At 39.9% G+C, this 21,749-nt stretch overlaps 3 protein-coding genes across 3 annotated transcripts; all 3 read left to right on the forward strand.

Moving 5' to 3' along the window:
* LOC145487259 (solute carrier family 35 member G1-like) lies at positions 1-3,405 on the forward strand. The gene is made up of 3 exons (XM_081465998.1): positions 1-1,087; positions 1,670-1,915; positions 3,000-3,405. The coding sequence occupies exons 1-3, from the start codon at positions 370-372 to the stop codon at positions 3,230-3,232; spliced, it is 1,197 nt and encodes a 398-aa protein (XP_081322124.1). The 5' UTR covers positions 1-369; the 3' UTR covers positions 3,233-3,405.
* Positions 3,406-5,163: 1,758 nt separating this feature from the next.
* On the forward strand, positions 5,164-11,270 carry LOC145487016 (abl interactor 1-like). Its single transcript, XM_081465722.1, has 5 exons — positions 5,164-5,536; positions 6,722-6,884; positions 7,328-7,798; positions 8,223-8,405; positions 9,226-11,270. Exons 1-5 carry the CDS (start codon positions 5,177-5,179, stop codon positions 9,390-9,392), a joined length of 1,344 nt encoding a protein of 447 aa, XP_081321848.1. The 5' UTR covers positions 5,164-5,176; the 3' UTR covers positions 9,393-11,270.
* A 3,519-nt stretch (positions 11,271-14,789) lies between these two features.
* LOC145487696 (abl interactor 1-like) lies at positions 14,790-21,583 on the forward strand. Its single transcript, XM_081466516.1, has 6 exons — positions 14,790-15,132; positions 16,318-16,480; positions 16,926-17,378; positions 18,101-18,154; positions 18,478-18,639; positions 19,542-21,583. Exons 1-6 carry the CDS (start codon positions 14,794-14,796, stop codon positions 19,706-19,708), a joined length of 1,338 nt encoding a protein of 445 aa, XP_081322642.1. The 5' UTR covers positions 14,790-14,793; the 3' UTR covers positions 19,709-21,583.
* Positions 21,584-21,749: the final 166 nt, after the last annotated feature.

Here is a 21,749-nt window from a genome sequence, read left to right on the forward strand (position 1 = left end):
AGCTATATTTTTCTCCCTCCTCTTAAAATCGAACGCGTGAAATTGCTCGCCTTAGTTGCATACATAACCATCACTCCCTTTGGCAACTCTAGAGTTAGATGGCGGCTTGACTGCGCATGCGCACGTGGACCCGTTAAGCCATTGTGGCAACGGTCCGAGTGCTCGTGTATAATTTGTAATTGGGCAATAGCAGTCGGAACTCTTCGGGAACTACGAGGATAGGACCGATGCATTTTTGTCACAATGTTTTTCAAATGTTGTCTTGGTTCCAGTGACGTTCGCTTTGCACATTTTTCCGGCTTCCTCTTCGCTCAATAAAAATGGTCGTTCAGTCGGCGAAGATCAAAGTAACCGAAAGCAGAACGCAATATGTGTTCTCCCTTTTCGACCGCTTTCTGGCGAAATTCCCTAAACAGTTATCAAAATATAGATCGAGCACAAAGAGAATCGCGACTTGGCAGCATCCACGAAGAAACAGATGACCGCGTTTTGTTCGATAAAGACAGCGAAAGCTTTCGCAACTTCACATCCCCGAAGCAAATCCTCAGCCATACCTGGAGGGAGCGCATTGCAGAGAAACTACCACTTTGGCAAACACGCCAGTCGCCCGTTTCAAAGTCGCCGGTCTGTTGTCGTCCTTGCAGTTGCTTTAAATCTGGCCTCGGTCTCATCCTCACCACGGCGTCCGGTATTCTGTTCGCGATCGCCTCGTTATTTGTCAAGCTCTCAAACACGACAATTCCGGCGTTTGAAATCGTCTTTTTTCGCTTGATCATTCAAATTCTGCTCGTTCTTCCCGCAGCAGTCTGGGCACAGGCTGATTTGCTGGGCGAGAAAAAACACAGACCATACCTTGTGTGTTTCGGCGCCGTAAACTTTGCCTCTATCTCTTGTATCTACGGCTCGTTTACCAAGCTACCTTTGGGAGACGCAACCGTTTGTATTTCCACGACGCCAATCTTCACCGCGCTCTTGGCGTACGTTTTCTTGAAGGAATCTTGGCATATTTTTGACGCCGCAGCAACCTTTACATGTCTTGGCGGAGTAGTTCTGATTACGAAGCCAACCTTTCTGTTTGGCTCTTCAGGTAAAGAATATTTTCTAGATACAAAACTGTACTCTTATTTTCACATGGCTAGGAAATATTTAATCTGTCCAAAAAATGTCTTATTCGTTTCAGGCAAGCTTATAGGAAATAAGAATGAATAAACTGATAACTTCATGAGGGAATACTATCTTCATTTTTGTACTGCGCAAATTAAGCGAGTGTTTCAATCATAAAAAACATAATTTTGCTCATTTATCTTTTTTCAAATTTTCAGTTAAACGTTTTATGCGGGGTGCAAATCTTTCTTTCCCTGTTTTCAGTTCAACCGACAACTTCGTTCCCAGGGTCCCCTCTCTACCTGAAGTTTAAAATGAGATTATGCGCCAAGTAAGGTCAAGCAAAGTTTGCCTTATCTACGCGCAAGGCTTGTCCTACCAACACTTAATCCCTTTGTACGTAAGATAAAGCGATAAGAGCAATTTATATTTTCAGAGAAAAGACGGAAAAACGTCATAGTTCTTTCATCGTAAAAGCCAAATTTAAGCGAAATACAGAACACACTTGAACATCTTAAGGTCAAATATGATAATTTCCAGAAACTCGTTTTATTCTTAAATGCAGCCAATTCACCCAGCCACATGATCGAAGCGTCTCATTTGATTGGCTACGCCATGGCGCTATCAGGAGCTGTGGTCCAATCACTGACGTTCATCATGGTCCGTCGAGTTGGTGGCTCTGTCAGTTTCTACACCAATGTGTTTTATTTTGGCTGGTGCAGTGTTCTGTTGTCTGGTTTCACCATGTTTGTCTTTCAAAAACCTGTAATTCCGGATTGTGGCGTGGCCAGATGGTTTCTCATTGGAGTGGGTAAGATATTGATGCTTGAGGACGGGTTATTATTTTCTTGAGGGGAGCGGGGAGTTGGACAAGTTTCTGGGTCGTAAAATTTTTTTCTCAACTTTAGGTCGCGCATGATTTATTTTGGTGGGCGATAGCTTGTGCAAGATTTTTTTTAACATCAAAAACAGGACCTGGATAGTAAAAGCACTTGCTCGATTTTTTTTCCCATGGCGCCCCTTGCACGATTTTTTTCAGCAGTTTTTGCTGAGCTGGAATGTTTTTTGGAAATTGACCAACTCCCCAGCCCCTCCCCTCAAAACAATAACGGTCCGTCCCCTAGTTTTTGGGATTATATCGTATATTAAGCAGCCTTGTAAACCTATCGACGTTCCAAGTTTTCTTTCGTGCGGAAAAAAATCGCCACAGCAAAACAGCTTTGCGTTTGAAGTTGCAGCCGATTGGCTGAAAAACGTCTCCGTCCTGATTGGTTAGAAGGTGCACACTGCTCATCGAAATCGTGTAATGGGCGGAGCCAAGTGCGGGAAAAAGCGAGCTTCCGATTGGCTGAAAAATGACTGTTTTGTTCTGATTGGTCAGATTTAGCGTGCTCGGCAAAGAAAGCAAGGTCGAGGAATTACTACAAATCATTTATTTAAAAGAGTTCAAGAGTCCATCATGGGTTATGAGCCATTATACCATACATACTCTGCATGTATGGTAACGTATGCATAATGTTTCGGGGCGTTTTTGGTTTTATTTTATTTTAGTTTCCTATATTTTGGGGGCGGTATTTTTAATAAAACAATTATTCCACTCGCGCTTGTTGGATATGAGATGATTATATATAGCCAACTCAGCGCTACCTGCCTCAGTGGCGGATCCAGACCTTGAGCTAAGGGGGGACGGGGCGTAGGAGGCGTTTTTGTTTTGCTTGCCCTGCCGGCTTTTCCTCCTTCTGTGATTTTTTCCTTTTTTACCCAAAATAAGGGGGGCGGACCCCCGTACCCCTTCCCTAGATCCTTCACTGTGCCTCGTTGGCTATCTACCATCTCATATTCAACAACTGCGATGGAAATAATTGTTAAATATTTTACTTACATTTTTCTGGCAGCTTTGTGTGGCGTGTTTGGAAGCTTCTGCTTGAATCGAGGTCTGCAGCTGGAGAAGGCAGCCCCTGCAGCGCTGATGAGAAATGTTGACATCCTGCTGGCGTTTCTCTTTGATTACGCCTTCTTCGGCCAGCAGCCGAGCCTCCTCACCCTACTAGGGGGCTTGCTTGTGGTGCTGTCAACTGGTGGAGTGGCGCTGGCCAAATGGTGGAGGTCACGTGACTCCAGTTTATAAGATGGCTGAGATGCACATCAAAACTCGTGATCATATTAACGTAGTATTTTGAGGTTGAAATAACGATATTTTCGTGGACTTTTGTTGCATGAAATTCCGTGAATTTACTGCTTTAATGTTTTTTTCTATCTGTAACGACGTGATCTGTTCACAAAAATTCGTAAGATGAATATGTAACGGTGATCTGTGAAATAAGACAGCTAGAATCGACAATTTAATTTTTCATTTGTAAGGCCGTTATCGCTATGAATAGAAATACGAGATAGATAAGAGATGAAAAAACCCTTTCCTATTTTCCGAAAAGCAACATCTTGTATCTCATTTCATCTTTAACACCAATCCCTTTTCAGAAACTAGATTAAGACATCAATATTTCACTTGATCATGAAAATCGGATAAAATGAAGAAACTTCGTAAAACCGTAACTATACATTTTCAAGACCAAAATATACGTTGTGATCAGAGGTTCTTTTTTTCTCTGTTCACGACACCGCAGCGGACGAAAACGAATGCCTGACGGCAGGTTGAACTAAATTATTGAGATTTTTATCCTTAGAAATGGTAGTTCAAACAGGTGCTCTAGTTGGAAACAGAAATATCTGAGGGGTGCATAGTAGCGAAGGTATTTGCCAGAGTGTAATCCGGGGGTACTCCCTTACAAGGGCTATATAGGTATGTGCGGCCCTAAAGGGTACGGTTTTTCAGCCGTTTTGGTCATAAATAGGGCATCGATTTTGGCCATTTTGGTCAGAAATAGGGTATGTTTTCTGCACTCTGGTCTTGAATTAAGTATGTTTTTTAGAAGAAGCTTTTTTTTCATCATTATCGATAAGACCGTCAACAAAAGCCCTTCATAAGTTATGTTAAGATCAACTGTGCCAGCCGCAACAGAAGTTTTGGTCAGGTCATAAATAGGGTAGGGAAAATCGCAGATTTTGGTCATAAATAGGGTTTTGGGAGGTGGGCCGCACACCCCCACCCAATTTTTCTGGGAATACCCCCCTCCCGGGAGTGTAATATACCTGCATTTAGCTGATTGTATCGTGTGTTTGAGTTTTACCTTATAAAACTGAGTGCTCTTAAATGAAGATCCAGTAAAATGCTTTGGTCCGATGTCATTGTTTGCTGACAAGTTGAGTCGTTTCATTCTCAATAATGAAGTCGTTTTGGAATAACTGTTTTTTGAACAATAAGCATTAATTTAGAGTGCAAAAAAAAAAATGGAATCCGCACCGTAACTTTAAGCGGAACCGTTTAAAAACTAAGGCAATGAAGAAAAGCAAATTATAATGGATGATTCAGCACGGTATCCAGTCACTTCTCTCAAAAGTGAGATCGCTCCACCTAATTTTGCTCCAACAAAGATATAATTCACCCCAAACGAGTCACACAAGAATTAGCTTCGTACCATACAAAAGTAACTGCGCTCCAGACTCCGACATTTAGTAGTGCTATACAGGAGATTAAAAACAGACTACATTGTATTTTTCGTTCTTTAAGCGTGGGTGAGACGACCGTAATTAATCTGATTTGACATGTTCCTCATATTGTTTTGTAACTTCCTACATGGAGCGAAGTCAGTTCTCTTGGGAGCGATGCATCTTCTTGCGGAGAGTGATCTAGCTTTTTGTGGGAGCGAACGTATTGGGAACGTTCTCGCATTGGAACGAAGTGACCGTAATGAGCATAGACCTGACAATATTCCAGCACTTTGTGGGCGGATTAGATCTAAATGGCATAATATAATTTTTTGTAAAATTGTAATTAAAAAATTAATTAATTAACAAGTCTGCGAACAACCGTCAAAGTTGTTTAATGCTCTTCAACTTTTTTAGGGACACAAACAGTTGGAGTGAATTTTTTTTTTTTTTTTTTTTTTTTTTTTTGCAACGAAAATGTCGGAAAGCTAGACACACCCAACCTCTGTTATCTACCCAGCATGCTATGCAAGCAACACAGACCAAGATGGCGGAGGTGGAGAATGCGCTTCTATCTCTAATCGAGAAAGAAATCCCCGAAGGGCGCCAGGCTTTGAGAGATGGCCATGAAAACCTGGCTAAGGTGGCGGCATACTGCGAACAGAAGTATATAGAGACAAATAACCGATATAAATCGGGCGCGGATAGGGGTAAAGCGCTGGAAGAAACTAGAGCCGTTTTGGAGGAAACGAAACAATTCGCTACACAGTCGCTAGCAAGTGTTGCTTATCAGATCAATTCATTGGCTCTAAACATGCTCGGTTTGTTAGATCAACAATCTTTGAAACTGCAGGATATGGAATCGAGGATAAATCATATTTCGGAGGTAAGACTGTCCAAATGTTTACTTCAAAACAAACCTTTTACAAGCTAGAAAGATTGATATTGCTTTACTTTGCCAGAATGACAAACTACGTGTAAGACAGTACATTCTCACACCATCATAAGAAAGAAAATCCTAACGTGGGCTAGCAGAGAGGGATTGTAAACTTCAATCTACAGGCGTATTGTCAACTTGAAGCTTAAATTACAGATTCAGCTCATGTGAGAACATTCCATTGTACTAAAACTCAGACTTACACAAGGCTTCCCCTGGCAGCAACTAGTAGGTTGATTTTCTATGAGTGAGAAACCATTTGGCTAATTGCTCAAATGAAAGTTCCCAGGTCATACAAAAGACGTTCTTTGAACCTCTGATGTTTATCTGGGCAGTTTTGAATTTCACAGCTGCAGTGGTCACACTAACAGAAATCCCAAAGTGTTTCACTTGCATGAAGCTAGAAATAACAGTCGATTATTGGATATTGTTCGTCAAAATTTGTGAAATTTTCTGACCTTTTTTACATTGTTATCAGCCTTCACAATCAAGCTCCAAAATGACCCAGCTTTTAGTCAGGAAGAGGTTGTTAAGGGTTGCAAATGGTCTCTGAATTACTTCCAGAGCTGTGAAGTGGTTGAGAGTATTGCTACCTATCCAAAAGACTGCAAAATAAATCTCATTCCTTTAATTCTTGCTCCTTACCTGGGAAGCTTGACAAAACAAAGCAACTCTCAAGAGTTTATAACAGGCTCGATTTTTGATTGGTTTTGAAAACAATGAAAAAGAGTAGAAGTTTAATGCCAGTGTCTTGACCAAGCCATGTGTTTGCCAGCTAGGCATGTGCAATTCAACCAGAACTCCAATATTTTTGGACTTCTAATCAGAACTTTCCAGAGCTACTTGTTTCCTGACTGCTCATCAAAGGGAACAAAGACTCTGGGAACAAGGTTTGTTTGGAAACTAACTCTATCCACAAAACTCCCTTATGAAAGGTATCAGCTAGCAAAAAGACTAAGAGTCGCAGAGAATCTGTGAATAAGGTACTCCAAAAATAAAAGGGTCCTGATGAAACTTTTAAAACTCTTGACATGTAGGTCTTCAATTAGTCAATCAACAGAATACTACAAAATTTGTAGTTCATTTTCAAATTTTTTCACTGGATAGTAGGTAATGTTTTTATTGGTTTATTAGACTGTTGACATTCACAAAGAAAAAGTGGCGCGTCGAGAAATAGGAGTCTTAGCATCCAGTAAGCCAACTGGACGTACCCACAGAATCATAGCACCAGCAGAACAAGAGAAGCTTGTGAGATATGGAAGAAGAACTACTGACTACTCAATACTGGATCACTTGGGTAAAAAAAAAAATTGACAATAGATATTAGCCTAAGTTAACCTTACAGATGTTGCTTTTGCAATGATGCAGATTTCTTCTACTGAGGAGATTTCTTGAGAAATTGTGCACTGATGATGAAGCTCTAAAGTGATCCTTCTAGCTTCTTGGTCCGACACGTTGTTACATGCAAAAATCAAGACTGAGCAACAGTTTACTAATGTGTTGTCTGTTTAGGTCATCACACAGAATCAGATAGTCACTATATGCTATAGCTTGCTATAACCCTCTCCTATATCCTAATGGGCAATTTTCAGCTGTTAATATTCATTGTAGCTGCACTCTGAGACTTAGTGGAAAATATTAAATAAATTTGAAATTTGCACAAACAGTACTGTGCATAGAGTTAAGGTATTGTGCCCATTTTTGTTATGAATATTGATAACGTGTTTGACCTTTCTGTAGGGCATGGTGTCAAGACAAGTGATCGCCCAGAAAGTCGGCGCCGACCAAGCAGCAAAAAATTGAAGCCACAAGCACCAGCAGCTGCAGCAGGAAAGGGTAGCTTACGTCAACAGATGCCAGGTGGAGGAACCTCAAGAAGGACGCCACTTACAAAACCTCCACCCCCTCCTGTACCTCCACCAATGCCTCCTTCTATTCCTTCCTCGGAGCCAGAACCACCCCCACCTCCCTCTGAACCAGTGCCACCTGCAGCTCCTTTTGCACCAGCTGGTGATGTCATGGTTCCTCCACCCCCTCCACCCATGGGAGTTCCATCTGCACCACCACCCCCTGGGATACCATCTCCTCCGCCACTTCCCGGTACTCCATCTCCTCCACCGCCTCCTAGCATAGGAGGACCAGTGGCTGCCCCACCTCCACCCCCATCCTTGGCAGCACACCTACCTCCACCAGGTGACTATGATAATTACCGTTTACATTGTTTTATGGATAGCGTAGCCAGAGCTACTCTGAGCTACCCTTGAAACCTACCACAAACAAGAATTTGTGTCGCTGTGCATTTTCTTTTTAAGTATGAAACATTTAGATGCAACAAAAGTGTATATATGTAGCAGGGCTGTCAATAAGGGCCATAACCTGTAGCACCTGCTACAGCTGAGTATTTTTGATGGGCCCTTGATGTTACAGGTGGACTTGCCTCTCAATATTTTTCATGACACCTTGTCAGTGTCTAGATTTCTTTTGCAAGGCTAAGAAAGGTCCAGGCTTGCAGAAAACTTTAGTCTCACCATGATGCAAAATTGCAAATTTTCTCTTCACATCTCTCAATTTCTGTGACCTGTACCTCCAACATACTTGCTGAAATTAACTTGACTTGGCTGCATATCTAATTAAGAATGCTTTTTCCTAATTTCAGATGCAATGAGTCCATTGCCCCCACCACCACCCTCTGAAGATGATTTTTATGCATCGCCATCATCACTACCAATGCCTGCCCCACCAGAGGATTTCTACCAAGTCCCTCCTCCTCCACCAGTGGTAGGGCAGTCATGGATACCAAAGAACTACATAGAAAAAGGTACAACTATTTCTCACAGATATGTATTTATTCAGGTGCAAAAAAACCTTTGTCTCCAAGTTCAAGAAAAGCTGGTCCTCTGTTTGAAGCGATTTTTTAACTGGCAATTTTTGGTGCGTCAGTGGTACTGTATGTTAAGATTCAGTAAAGATTAGGAAGCACAAGAGGCTCTTTACCTGACAATGAAAGTCATCTCTCTAACCAAACCATAATAGCACAAAGTCTGAAACATGTCTACAATAGAAGCCTTGCGGTCTGAAGAAACTTTATCATTTAATTTCAGAGCTACAGCTGTATGAAATAAGGGGAGGGGGGATGAAGGGGGTACCTTATCAAATTACAGGATATACCTCTTACTAACCGAGTTTGAGGGTCGTACTGTAAGTAGCTGTAGCAGCACAGACCCAGAAGATGACGTTAGTAAGATATTTATTATATCTCTACTGTGTGTCTGATGCGTTTGGGAACGATTTCTATTCACAGGGAATGGCTTCAAATTTCTGACGCACCTGGAAAGCAAAACCAGTCAATTTGAAATCGTTTTTAAGTGACAATTTCAGAAGTAAAAGAAAGTTTAAACTCTTACTTGCTATAAAAGTTAAGAATACATGGTGATAAATCACAAAACATTTTGCCAACAAAAACAGCTATAAATTTTAGCAGGTCGTACAGTAGACTACAGCCTGCTAAATTGACCAATCACAACACGCATACTAACTGAGAGATAATAATTTTTGTTATGACATTTGGAGTATATTTTGGAAGAACGTTTATCATTGGTAAATATATTAATTGGTGTAACTTGTTTGCTGTCTTTCAGTGGTGTCCCTGTATGAATATGTACAACAGAGGGACGATGAGCTCACATTTCAGGAGGGAGTTATTATATATGTGATCAAGAAAAATGATGATGGCTGGTATGAGGGTGTCACAGATGGAGGTGCAACTGGCCTATTTCCAGGAAACTATGTGGAAGTTTGCCTTTGATCTGAAATAGCTAATATCTTAATCTTTTCACTCCCTTGATTACCAAGGTTTTGACCCAAAGTAAAATTTGCAGTAATGTTACAAATAAGCAGCATGGAAGTTCTGTTAGATGGTTTCTTATGAATGGTGGTACAAAAGGTTGAATCCATAGGCTAATAGCATGGCATATAGAACTGTACTATTTAGGAAATAGAACACATGTGCTGTGTTTCTATTGAGTTCAAGAAACACAAGTGGAAGTTTGAGAGAATGAGAAACGCTGTGGAAACACGAGCCAACAGGTGAGTGTTTCCACAGCTTTTTCAAGTTCTCCCAAACTTCCAGAGGTTTTTTTATAACTCTATAGATACACAAAGAACATGTTTTCTATTTCTTTTACAAAATTCCATGATCATCAAAATGTACGTCTCCTTGCTCACACCATCATTATGTCAGCAGTTCATGCTAGTTCTGTGTTTCTATAAGGTTTTTACCAATCTGCACGTATATTTTCTTTGGACTATTTTCTATATTCTGCCCAGTAGTTTTTAACTGAATTATGGTCACATCGTAAGATTTTATCCGCCGACAGAAAAATCTTCATGCAGCGTAATATTTTGATCAGTACCACATAAAAGTACTGCATGTCAATGGTCACAACAACTCTTGGAGTGAAAAGATTTCTGATCAATATAAAGAAATGAAGGGGGTGCTTGGAAAAACACCCTTAAGTGACTTATGATAAACTGTCAGATTCTCCTTTGTATTCCCTTGTGAAACACAAGGGGAATTTGACATTACATCAACAGTCACCAAGGGCCTTCTTCTGCGCGCCCATTCAAGTGGTCATTTTTGTGAGTCAAAAAAAGTTCTGTAATATACCAACCATGCAACCTGAGAAAGTTAAGTGAACTACTTGCTGATGTTACTAATAGAATAATACAATATTAGTATCACCCAACTAGTGGACTAATGCAAATCCTGCATTTTAATTGGCTACACTACTAGAGGTCTATTAGTAATAGTCCTCAAGTAGCGAAATTGGCGCAATCGAGCACGACACTTTGTTTCGTTTTATTCCCAAATAAACATTTCTTCAACTTGCATTTGCTAACTTTATTACTGTCTTTTCTGTCCGACTCGTTAGGTGATACTAAAACAATTAGACCCTTCGCCATCAAGGGCCACGGGTCTAATTGTTAATTATTTCAAGTCATTTTCAAAATAACTCTTATTAAATCACACATGATCTCTCTGTAAGAAAACATGTAGGTGGGTGGGTGTGGGAAATGTCTTGAAACTTCTCCTTACCCTATGTGTGGCCCAAAATTTGATGCTCATCCCATTTTTATCTCAGAATCATACCCAGTTCCTGATAAGAGTGCATATTTGTTTAAATATTATGTTAAAAATAAATTCTTTGAGTAAGCCAAACTTTCTAGAATAGTTGTACATTTTAAAATAATCACAAATATTGCAGAGTAAATTAAATATAAGTATTGCTTCAAGATTTTATTTTGCTGCCACTAATGCTCCAATTTTGATGTGGATTCCTCTCTTCTTGAGAATCTTTTCGGTCAGTGTACTGTGGAGTCCCGATTTTTCGAACCTCCAAGGAAACAAAAATTGGTTCGAAAAATTGAGGGTTCAAGAAATTGGAATTCCACTGTATTATTGTGTCACTCAATTTCAATTATGGAAAATATGTCATGGTGTGTTTTATATTGATGTTGTTTTCCATATTCAACCTAGTATCTAAAATTCTATGAAAAAATTATGTGTCGCTTAAAATTAATGTGGTCACTTTTGCCGGGAAAACAAAAACAGAAGCTTCCCCTCTGCCATAGTTTACTGATTAATATGTAAATATTTTGATAAAAATAAAGATTTTTTTTTTGACAACTTTTTGTTATGAGGTCCAATAGTCCCATGCAGGAGTGGTCTCCTTGATGGAGGTAACTTTTCTCAACCCCCAATCCATCAGCCTTGGTTACCATCACCTTGTTATCCTGGGTAACAGATACCTTATCTTGCATGTGTTGAGTATAATAAGCTGAAGACATACAAGATAAGTTGGTACACACATGTGTGAAACAGAAATCTGGTAAATTAAATCATGTTTCCAACTGCATAGCATCAAAAGGAATATCTTCAAGGAAAAAAATGATTATTATTTTTTGTTGTTGTTGCTGCTACTGCTACTGGTTAGAATTACAATAAGACTCTTGCAAAGGAGCCAGCCATAGAAAACAGATACCTCTTTCATTTCTCGCTTTATATTCCGGGAAATAAAAGACTAAAGCCATCAATACACTGCGTTCAATTATAGAGAAAAATAGCTCAGATAGTGCGGGTGTTGAGTAAATAAAATGATCGCTCTATTGACGGCATGTTTGTTTTTTGCAATCCTTGTGCGCGCGCTGGATTGCGCGCGAAAACTGTGTTCGGCCACCTTAAACACTTCCATCGCTCCTCGTTCTCCGTTGTGACGGTTTCCGCGCGGAAATTCTTTTCATTTGTTGACCCGGCATACTATGCTGCATGCAATTCAACGCTAGCTCCAAGATGTCTGAGGAAGTCAACAGTGCGATCCTGTCACTATTGGAGAAAGAAATCCCTGAAGGACGCCAGGGTTTGAGAGATGGCCATGAAAACCTGGCGGGAAAAAGCAAGCTTCCGATTGGCTGAAAAATGACTGTTTTGTTCTGATTGGTCAGATTTAGCGTGCTCGGCAAAGAAAGCAAGGTCGAGGAATTACTACAAATCATTTATTTAAAAGAGTTCAAGAGTCCATCATGGGTTATGAGCCATTATACCATACATACTCTGCATGTATGGTAACGTATGCATAATGTTTCGGGGCGTTTTTGGTTTTATTTTAGTTTAGTTTCCTATATTTTGGGGGCGGTATTTTTAATAAAACAATTATTCCACTCGCGCTTGTTGGATATGAGATGATTATATATAGCCAACTCAGCGCTACCTGCCTCAGTGGCGGATCCAGACCTTGAGCTAAGGGGGGACGGGGCGTAGGAGGCGTTTTTGTTTTGCTTGCCCTGCCGGCTTTTCCTCCTTCTGTGATTTTTTCCTTTTTTACCCAAAATAAGGGGGGCGGACCCCCGTACCCCTTCCCTAGATCCTTCACTGTGCCTCGTTGGCTATCTACCATCTCATATTCAACAACTGCGATGGAAATAATTGTTAAATATTTTACTTACATTTTTCTGGCAGCTTTGTGTGGCGTGTTTGGAAGCTTCTGCTTGAATCGAGGTCTGCAGCTGGAGAAGGCAGCCCCTGCAGCGCTGATGAGAAATGTTGACATCCTGCTGGCGTTTCTCTTTGATTACGCCTTCTTCGGCCAGCAGCCGAGCCTCCTCACCCTGCTAGGGGGCTTGCTTGTGGTGCTGTCAACTGGTGGAGTGGCGCTGGCCAAATGGTGGAGGTCACGTGACTCCAGTTTATAAAATGGCTGAGATGCACATCAAAACTCGTGATCATATTAACGTAGTATTTTGAGGTTGAAATAACGATATTTTCGTGGACTTTTGTTGCATGAAATTCCGTGAATTTACTGCTTTAATGTTGTTTTCTATCTGTAACGACGTGATCTGTTCACAAAAATTCGTAAGATGAATATGTAACGGTGATCTGTGAAATAAGACAGCTAGAATCGACAATTTAATTTTTCATTTGTAAGGCCGTTATCGCTATGAATAGAAATACGAGATAGATAAGAGATGAAAAAACCCTTTCCTATTTTCCGAAAAGCAAGATCTTGTATCTCATTTCATCTTTAACACCAATCCCTTTTCAGAAACTAGATTAAGACATCAATATTTCACTTGATCATGAAAATCGGATAAAATGAAGAAACTTCGTAAAACCGTAACTATACATTTTCAAGACCAAAATATACGTTGTGATCAGAGGTTCTTTTTTTCTCTGTTCACGACACCGCAGCGGACGAAAACGAATGCCTGACGGCAGGTTGAACTAAATTATTGAGATTTTTATCCTTAGAAATGGTAGTTCAAACAGGTGCTCTAGTTGGAAACAGAAATATCTGAGGGGTGCATAGTAACGAAGGTATTTGCCAGAGTGTAATCCGGGGGGTACTCCCTTACAAGGGCTATATAAGTATGTGCGGCCCTAAAGGGTACGGTTTTTCAGCCGTTTTGGTCATAAATAGGGCATCGATTTTGGCCATTTTGGTCAGAAATAGGGTATGTTTTCTGCACTCTGGTCTTGAATTAAGTATGTTTTTTAGAAGAAGCTTTTTTTTCATCATTATCGATAAGACCGTCAACAAAAGCCCTTCATAAGTTATGTTAAGATCAACTGTGCCAGCTGCAACAGAAGTTTTCGTCAGGTCATAAATAGGGTAGGGAAAATCGCAGATTTTGGTCATAAATAGGGTTTTGGGAGGTGGGCCGCACACCCCCACCCAATTTTTCTGGGAATACCCCCCTCCCGGGAGTGTAATATACCTGCATTTAGCTGATTGTATCGTGTGTTTGAGTTTTACCTTATAAAACTGAGTGCTCTTAAATGAAGATCCAGTAAAATGCTTTGGTCCGATGTCATTGTTTGCTGACAAGTTGAGTCGTTTCATTCTCAATAATGAAGTCGTTTTGGAATAACTGTTTTTTGAACAATAAGCATTAATTTAGATTGCAAAAAAAAAAAATGGAATCCGCACCGTAACTTTAAGCGGAACCGTTTAAAAACTAAGGCAATGAAGAAAAGCAAATTATAATGGATGATTCAGCACGGTATCCAGTCACTTCTCTCAAAAGTGAGATCGCTCCACCTGATTTTGCTCCAACAAAGATATAGTTCACCCCAAACGAGTCACACAAGAATTAGCCTCGCACCATACAAAAGTAACTGCGCTCCAGACTCCGACATTTAGTAGTGCTATACAGGAGATTAAAAACAGACTACATTGTATTTTTCGTTCTTTAAGCGTGGGTGAGACGACCGTAATTAATCTGATGTGACATGTTCCTCATATTGTTTTGTAACTTCCTACATGGAGTGAAGTCAGTTCTCTTGGGAGCGATGCAGCTTCTTGCGGAGAGTGATCTAGCTTTTTGTGGGAGCGAACGTATTGGGAACGATCTCGCATTGGAACGAAGTGACCGTAATGAGCATAGACCTGACAATATTCCAGCACTTTGTGGGCGGATTAGATCTAAATGGCAAAATATAATTTTTTGTAAAATTGTAATTAAAAAATAAATTAATTAACAAGTCTGCGAACAACCGTCAAAGTTGTTTAATGCTCTTCAACTTTTTTAGGGACACAAACAATTGGAGTGAATTTTTTTTTTTTTTTTTTTTGCAACGAAAATGTCGGAAAGCTAGACACACCCAACCTCTGTTATCTACCCAGCATGCTATGCAAGCAACACAGACCAAGATGACGGAGGTGGAGAATGCGCTTCTATCTCTAATCGAGAAAGAAATCCCCGAAGGGCGCCAGGCTTTGAGAGATGGCCATGAAAACCTGGCTAAGGTGGCGGCATACTGCGAACAGAAGTATATAGAGACAAATAACCGATATAAATCGGGCGCGGATAGGGGTAAAGCGCTGGAAGAAACTAGAGCCGTTTTGGAGGAAACGAAACAATTCGCTACACAGTCGCTAGCAAGTGTTGCTTATCAGATCAATTCATTGGCTCTAAACATGCTCGGTTTGTTAGATCAACAATCTTTGAAACTGCAGGATATGGAATCGAGGATAAATCATATTTCGGAGGTAAGACTGTCCAAATGTTTACTTCAAAACAAACCTTTTACAAGCTAGAAAGATTGATATTGCTTTACTTTGCCAGAATGACAAACTACGTGTAAGACAGTACATTCTCACACCATCATAAGAAAGAAAATCCTAACATGGGCTAGCAGAGAGGGATTGTAAACTTCAATCTACAGACGCATTGTCAACTTGAAGCTTAAATTACAGATTCAGCTCATGTGAGAACATTCCATTGTACTAAAACTCAGACTTACACAAGGCTTCCCCTGGCAGCAACTAGTAGGTTGATTTTCTATGAGTGAGAAACCATTTGGCTAATTGCTCAAATGAAAGTTCCCAGGTCATACAAAAGACGTTCTTTGAACCTCTGATGTTTATCTGGGCAGTTTTGAATTTCACAGCTGCAGTGGTCACACTAACAGAAATCCCAAAGTGTTTCACTTGCATGAAGCTAGAAATAACAGTCGATTATTGGATATTGTTCGTCAAAATTTGTGAAATTTTCTGACCTTTTTTACATTGTTATCAGCCTTCACAATCAAGCTCCAAAATGACCCAGCTTTTAGTCAGGAAGAGGTTGTTAAGGGTTGCAAATGGTCTCTGAATTACTTCCAGAGCTGTGAAGTGGTTGAGAGTATTGCTACCTATCCAAGAGACTGCAAAATAAATCTCATTCCTTTAGTTCTTGCTCCTTACCTGGCAAGCTTGACAAAACAAAGCAACTCTCAAGAGTTTGTAATAGGCTCGATTTTTTATTGGTTTTGAAAACAATGAAAAAGAGAAGAAGTTTAATGCCAGTGTCTTGACCAAGCCATGTGTTTGCCAGCTAGGCATGTACAATTCAACCAGAACTCCAATATTTTTGGACTTCTAATCAGAACTTTCCAGAGCTACTTGTTTCCTGACTGCTCATCAAAGGGAACAAAGACTCTGGGAACAAGGTTTGTTTGGAAACTAACTCTATCCACAAAACTCCCTTATGAAAGGTATCAGCTAGCAAAAAGACAAAGAGTCGCAGAGAATCTGTGAATAAGGTACTCCAAAAATAAAAGGGTCCTGATGAAACTTTTAAAACTCTTGACATGTAGGTCTTCAATTAGTCAATCAACAGAATACTACAAAATTTGTAGTTCATTTTCAAATTTTTTCACTGGATAGTAGGTAATGTTTTTATTGGTTTATTAGACTGTTGACATTCACAAAGAAAAAGTGGCACGTCGAGAAATAGGAATCTTAGCATCCAGTAAGCCAACTGGACGTACCCACAGAATCATAGCACCAGCAGAACAAGAGAAGCTTGTGAGATATGGAAGAAGAACTACTGACTACTCAATACTGGATCACTTGGGTAAAAAAAAAAAAATTGACAATAGATATTAGCCTAAGTTAACCTTACAGACGTTGCTTTTGCAATGATGCAGATTTCTTCTACTGAGGAGATTTCTTGAGAAATTGTGCACTGATGATGAAGCTCTAAAGTGATCCTTCTAGCTTCTTGGTCCGACACGTTGTTACATGCAAAAATCAAGACTGAGCAACAGTTTACTAATGTGTTGTCTGTTTAGGTCATCACACAGAATCAGATAGTCACTATATGCTATAGCTTGCTATAACCCTCTCCTATATCCTAATGGGCAATTTTCAGCTGTTAATATTCATTGTAGCTGCACTCTGAGACTTAGTGGAAAATATTAAATAAATTTGAAATTTGCACAAACAGTACTGTGCATAGAGTTAAGGTATTGTGCCCATTTTTGTTATGAATATTGACAACGTGCTTGACCTTTCTGTAGGGCATGGTGTCAAGACAAGTGATCGCCCAGAAAGTCGGCGCCGACCAAGCAGCAAAAAATTGAAGCCACAAGCACCAGCAGCTGCAGCAGGAAAGGGTAGCTTACGTCAACAGATGCCAGGTGGAGGAACCTCAAGAAGGACGCCACTTACAAAACCTCCACCCCCTCCTGTACCTCCACCAATGCCTCCTTCTATTCCTTCCTCGGAGCCAGAACCACCCCCACCTCCCTCTGAACCAGTGCCACCTGCAGCTCCTTTTGCACCAGCTGGTGATGTCATGGTTCCTCCACCCCCTCCACCCATGGGAGTTCCATCTGCACCACCACCCCCTGGGATACCATCTCCTCCGCCACTTCCCGGTACTCCATCTCCTCCACCGCCTCCTAGCATAGGAGGACCAGTGGCTGCCCCACCTCCACCCCCATCCTTGGCAGCACACCTACCTCCACCAGGTGACTATGATAATTACCGTTTACATTGTTTTATTGATAGCATAGCCAGAGCTACTCTGAGCTACCCTTGAAACCTACGACAAACAAGAATTTGTGTCGCTGTGCATTTTCTTTTTAACTACGAAACATATAGATGCAACAAAAGTGTATATATGTAGCAGGGCTGTCAATAAGGGCTGTAACCTGTAGCACCTGCTACAGCTGAGTATTTTTGATGGGCCCTTGATGTTACAGGTGGACTTGCCTACAGCTGATCCAGTTCACTCAAAAGGTAACAAGTTTGTTACTTGGGTGAAGATCAAGGCTGCAGGTGAAAACTTAATGACAGCCCTGTGTAGGTAGGGTTGTAGTTGCTAAAAAAGGTCTGATAGCTAAGAATTACATTGGGCAGACTCCAAAAGATAGTACTGTGTGCCATCTTTGCAGGCAAGCCAACACAGATGTTTTGAGGCATAGGAAATCACCAAACACAATCCTGCAGCCGCCAGCACTGAGCCCTTGTAGCAGTTGGAGCACTATTTCACTTGCAATCCACTGTCAAGTGTTCCACTTTATGACAATCAACTTTGTATCCTATGCAGTCATACTAATCCAGTTCTTCTTTTTTATCTAGATTTGTAATATTAGTTGCCATTTTGTGGCATAAATGTTTGTTGATTTCCCTATCCTCAGATGACTTCCAATCTATTCTTTAATAACACTTTTAAATATTTTAATTTCAGATTTAATTCCTCCATCTGAGGTTGATGGGAGTAGCACATATGAGTCTGTTGTTGGTAAGGGAACATTGATTTGCTGTAGACTTCTTTCGTTACCTAATCAATTTAGGGATGGCAAATGGCCCTTCAACAAAATATTTATATTTAGCCATATTTCACTTGTCTCAATATTTTTCATGACACCTTGTCAGTGTCTAGATTTCTTTTGCAAGGCTAAGAAAGGTCCAGGCTTGCAGAGAAGTTTAGTCTCACCATGATGCAAAATTGCAAATCTTCTCTTCACATCTCTCAATTTCTGTGACCTATACCTCCAACATACTTGCTAAAATTAAGTTGACATGGCTGCATATCTAATTAAGAATGCTTTTTCCTAATTTCAGATGCAATGAGTCCATTGCCCCCACCACCACCCTCTGAAGGTGATTTTTATGCATCGCCATCATCACTACCAATGCCTGCCCCACCAGAGGATTTGTACCAAGTCCCTCCTCCTCCACCAGTGGAAGGGCAGTCATGGATACCAAAGAACTACATAGAAAAAGGTACATGTAGGTTGGCATTCAACTCTTTCTCACAGATATGTATTTATTCAGGTGCAAAAAAACCTTTGTCTCCAAGTTCAAGAAAAGCTGGTCCTCTGTTTGAAGCGATTTTTTAACTGGCAATTTTTGGTGCGTCAGTGGTACTGTATGTTAAGATTCAGTAAAGATTAGGAAGCACAAGAAGCTCTTTGCCTGACAATGAAAGTCATCTCTCTAACCAAACCATAATAGCACAAAGTCTGAAACATGCACTACAATAGAAGCCTTGTGGTCTGAAGAAACTTTATCATTTAATTTCAGAGCTACAGCTGTATGAAATAAGGGGATTGGGGATGAAGGGGGTACCTTATCAAATTACAGGATATACCTCTTACTAACCGAGTTTGAGGGTCGTACTGTAAGTTACAGACCAAGTTTTTTTCCCCATCGATTTATGGCCCAAGTGGGTCATAAATCATACGAGGGTCCATAACTTACAGCACAGACCCAGAAGATGACGTTAGTAAGATATTTATTATATCTCTACTGTGTGTCTGATGCGTTTGGGAACGATTTCTATTCACAGGGAATGGCTTCAAATTTATGACGCACCTGGAAAGCAAAACAAGTCAATTTGAAATCGTTTTTAAGTGACAATTTCAGAAGTAAAAGAAAGTTTAAACTCTTACTTGCTATAAAAGTTAAGAATACATGGTGATAAATCACAAAACATTTTGCCAACAAAAACAGCTATAAATTTTAGCAGGTCGTACAGTAGACTACAGCCTGCTAAATTGACCAGTCACAACACGCATACTAACTGAGAGATAATAATTTTTGTTATGACATTTGGAGTATATTTCGGAAGAACGTTTATCATTGGTAAATATATTAATTGGTGTAACTTGTTTGCTGTCTTCCAGTGGTGTCCCTGTATGAATATGTACAACAGAGGGACGATGAGCTCACATTTCAGGAGGGAGTTATTATATATGTGATCAAGAAAAATGATGATGGCTGGTATGAAGGTGTCACAGATGGAGGTGCAACTGGCCTATTTCCAGGAAACTATGTGGAAGTTTGCCTTTGATCTGAAATAGCTAATATCTTAATCTTTTCACTCCCTTGATTACCAAGGTTTTGACCCAAAGTAAAATTTGCGGTAATGTTACAAATAAGCAGCATGGAAGTTCTGTTAGATGGTTTCTTATGAATGGTGGTACAAAAGGTTGAATCCATAGGCTAATAGCATGGCATATAGAACTGTACTATTTAGGAAATAGAACACATGTGCTGTGTTTCTATTGAGTTCAAGAAACACAAGTGGAAGTTTGAGAGAATGAGAAACGCTGTGGAAACACGAGCCAACAGGTGAGTGTTTCCACAGCTTTTTCAAGTTCTCCCAAACTTCCAGAGGTTTTTTTATAACTCTATAGATACACAAAGAACATGTTTTCTATTTCTTTTACAAAATTCCATGATCATCAAAATGTACATCTCCTTGCTCACACCATCATTATGTCAGCAGTTCATGCTAGTTCTGTGTTTCTATAAGGTTTTTACCAATCTGCACGTATATTTTCTTTGGACTATTTTCTATATTCTGCCCAGTAGTTTTTAACTGAATTATGGTCACATTGTAAGATTTTATCCGCCGACAGAAAAATCTTCATGCAGCGTAATATTTTGATCAGTACCACATAAAAGTACTGCATGTCAATGGTCACAACAACTCTTGGAGTGAAAAGATTTCTGATCAATATAAAGAAATGAAGGGGGTGCTTGGAAAAACACCCTTAAGTGACTTATGATAAACTGTCAGATTCTCCTTTGTATTCCCTTGTGAAACACAAGGGGAATTTGACATTACATCAACAGTCACCAAGGGCCTTCTTCTGCGCACCCATTCAAGTGGTCATTTTTGTGAGTCAAAAAAAGTTCTGTAATATACCAACCATGCAACCTGAGAAAGTTAAGTGAACTACTTGCTGATGTTACTAATAGAATAATACAATATTAGTATCACCCAACTAGTGGACTAATGCAAATCCTGCATTTTAATTGGCTACACTACTAGAGGTCTATTAGTAATAGTCCTCAAGTAGCGAAATTGGCGCAATCGAGCGCGACGCTTTGTTTCGTTTTATTCCCAAATAAACATTTCTTCAACTTGCATTTGCTAACTTTATTACTGTCTTTTCTGTCCGACTCGTTAGGTGATACTAAAACAATTAGACCCTTCGCCCTCAAGGGCCACGGGTCTAATTGTTAATTATTTCAAGTCATTTTCAAAATAACTCTTATTAAATCACACATGATCTCTCTGTAAGAAAACATGTAGGTGGGTGGGTGTGGGAAATGTCTTGAAACTTCTCCTTACCCTATGTGTGGCCCAAAATTTGATGCTCATCCCATTTTCATCTCAGAATCATACCCAGTTCCTGATAAGAGTGCATATTTGTTTAAATATTATGTTAAAAATAAATTCTTTGAGTAAGCCAAACTTTCTAGAATAGTTGTACATTTTAAAATAATCACAAATATTGCAGAGTAAATTAAATATAAGTATTGCTTCAAGATTTTATTTTGCTGCCACTAATGCTCCAATTTTGATGTGGATTCCTCTCTTCTTGAGAATCTTTTCGGTCAGTGTACTGTGGAGTCCCGATTTTTCGAACCTCCAAGGAAACAAAAATTGGTTCGAAAAATTGAGGGTTCAAGAAATCGGAATTCCACTGTATCATTGTGTCACTCAATTTCAATTATGGAAAATATGTCATGGTGTGTTTTATATTGATGTTGTTTTCCATATTCAACTTAGTATCTAAAATTCTATGAAAAAATTATGTGTCGCTTAAAATTAATGTGGTCACTTTTGCCGGGAAAACAAAAACAGAAGCTTCCCCTCTGCCATAGTTTACTGATTAATATGTAAATATTTTGATAAAAATAAAGATTTTTTTTTTGACAACTTTTTGTTATGAGGTCCAATAGTCCCATGCAGGAGTGGTCTCCTTGATGGAGGTAACTTTTCTCAACCCCCAATCCATCAGCCTTGGTTACCATCACCTTGTTATCCTGGGTAACAGATACCTTATCTTGCATGTGTTGAGTATAATAAGCTGAAGACA

This window comes from Orbicella franksi, chromosome 5, assembly GCF_964199315.1.
Source record: "Orbicella franksi chromosome 5, jaOrbFran1.1, whole genome shotgun sequence".
In the NCBI taxonomy this organism is placed as follows: domain Eukaryota; kingdom Metazoa; phylum Cnidaria; class Anthozoa; order Scleractinia; family Merulinidae; genus Orbicella; species Orbicella franksi.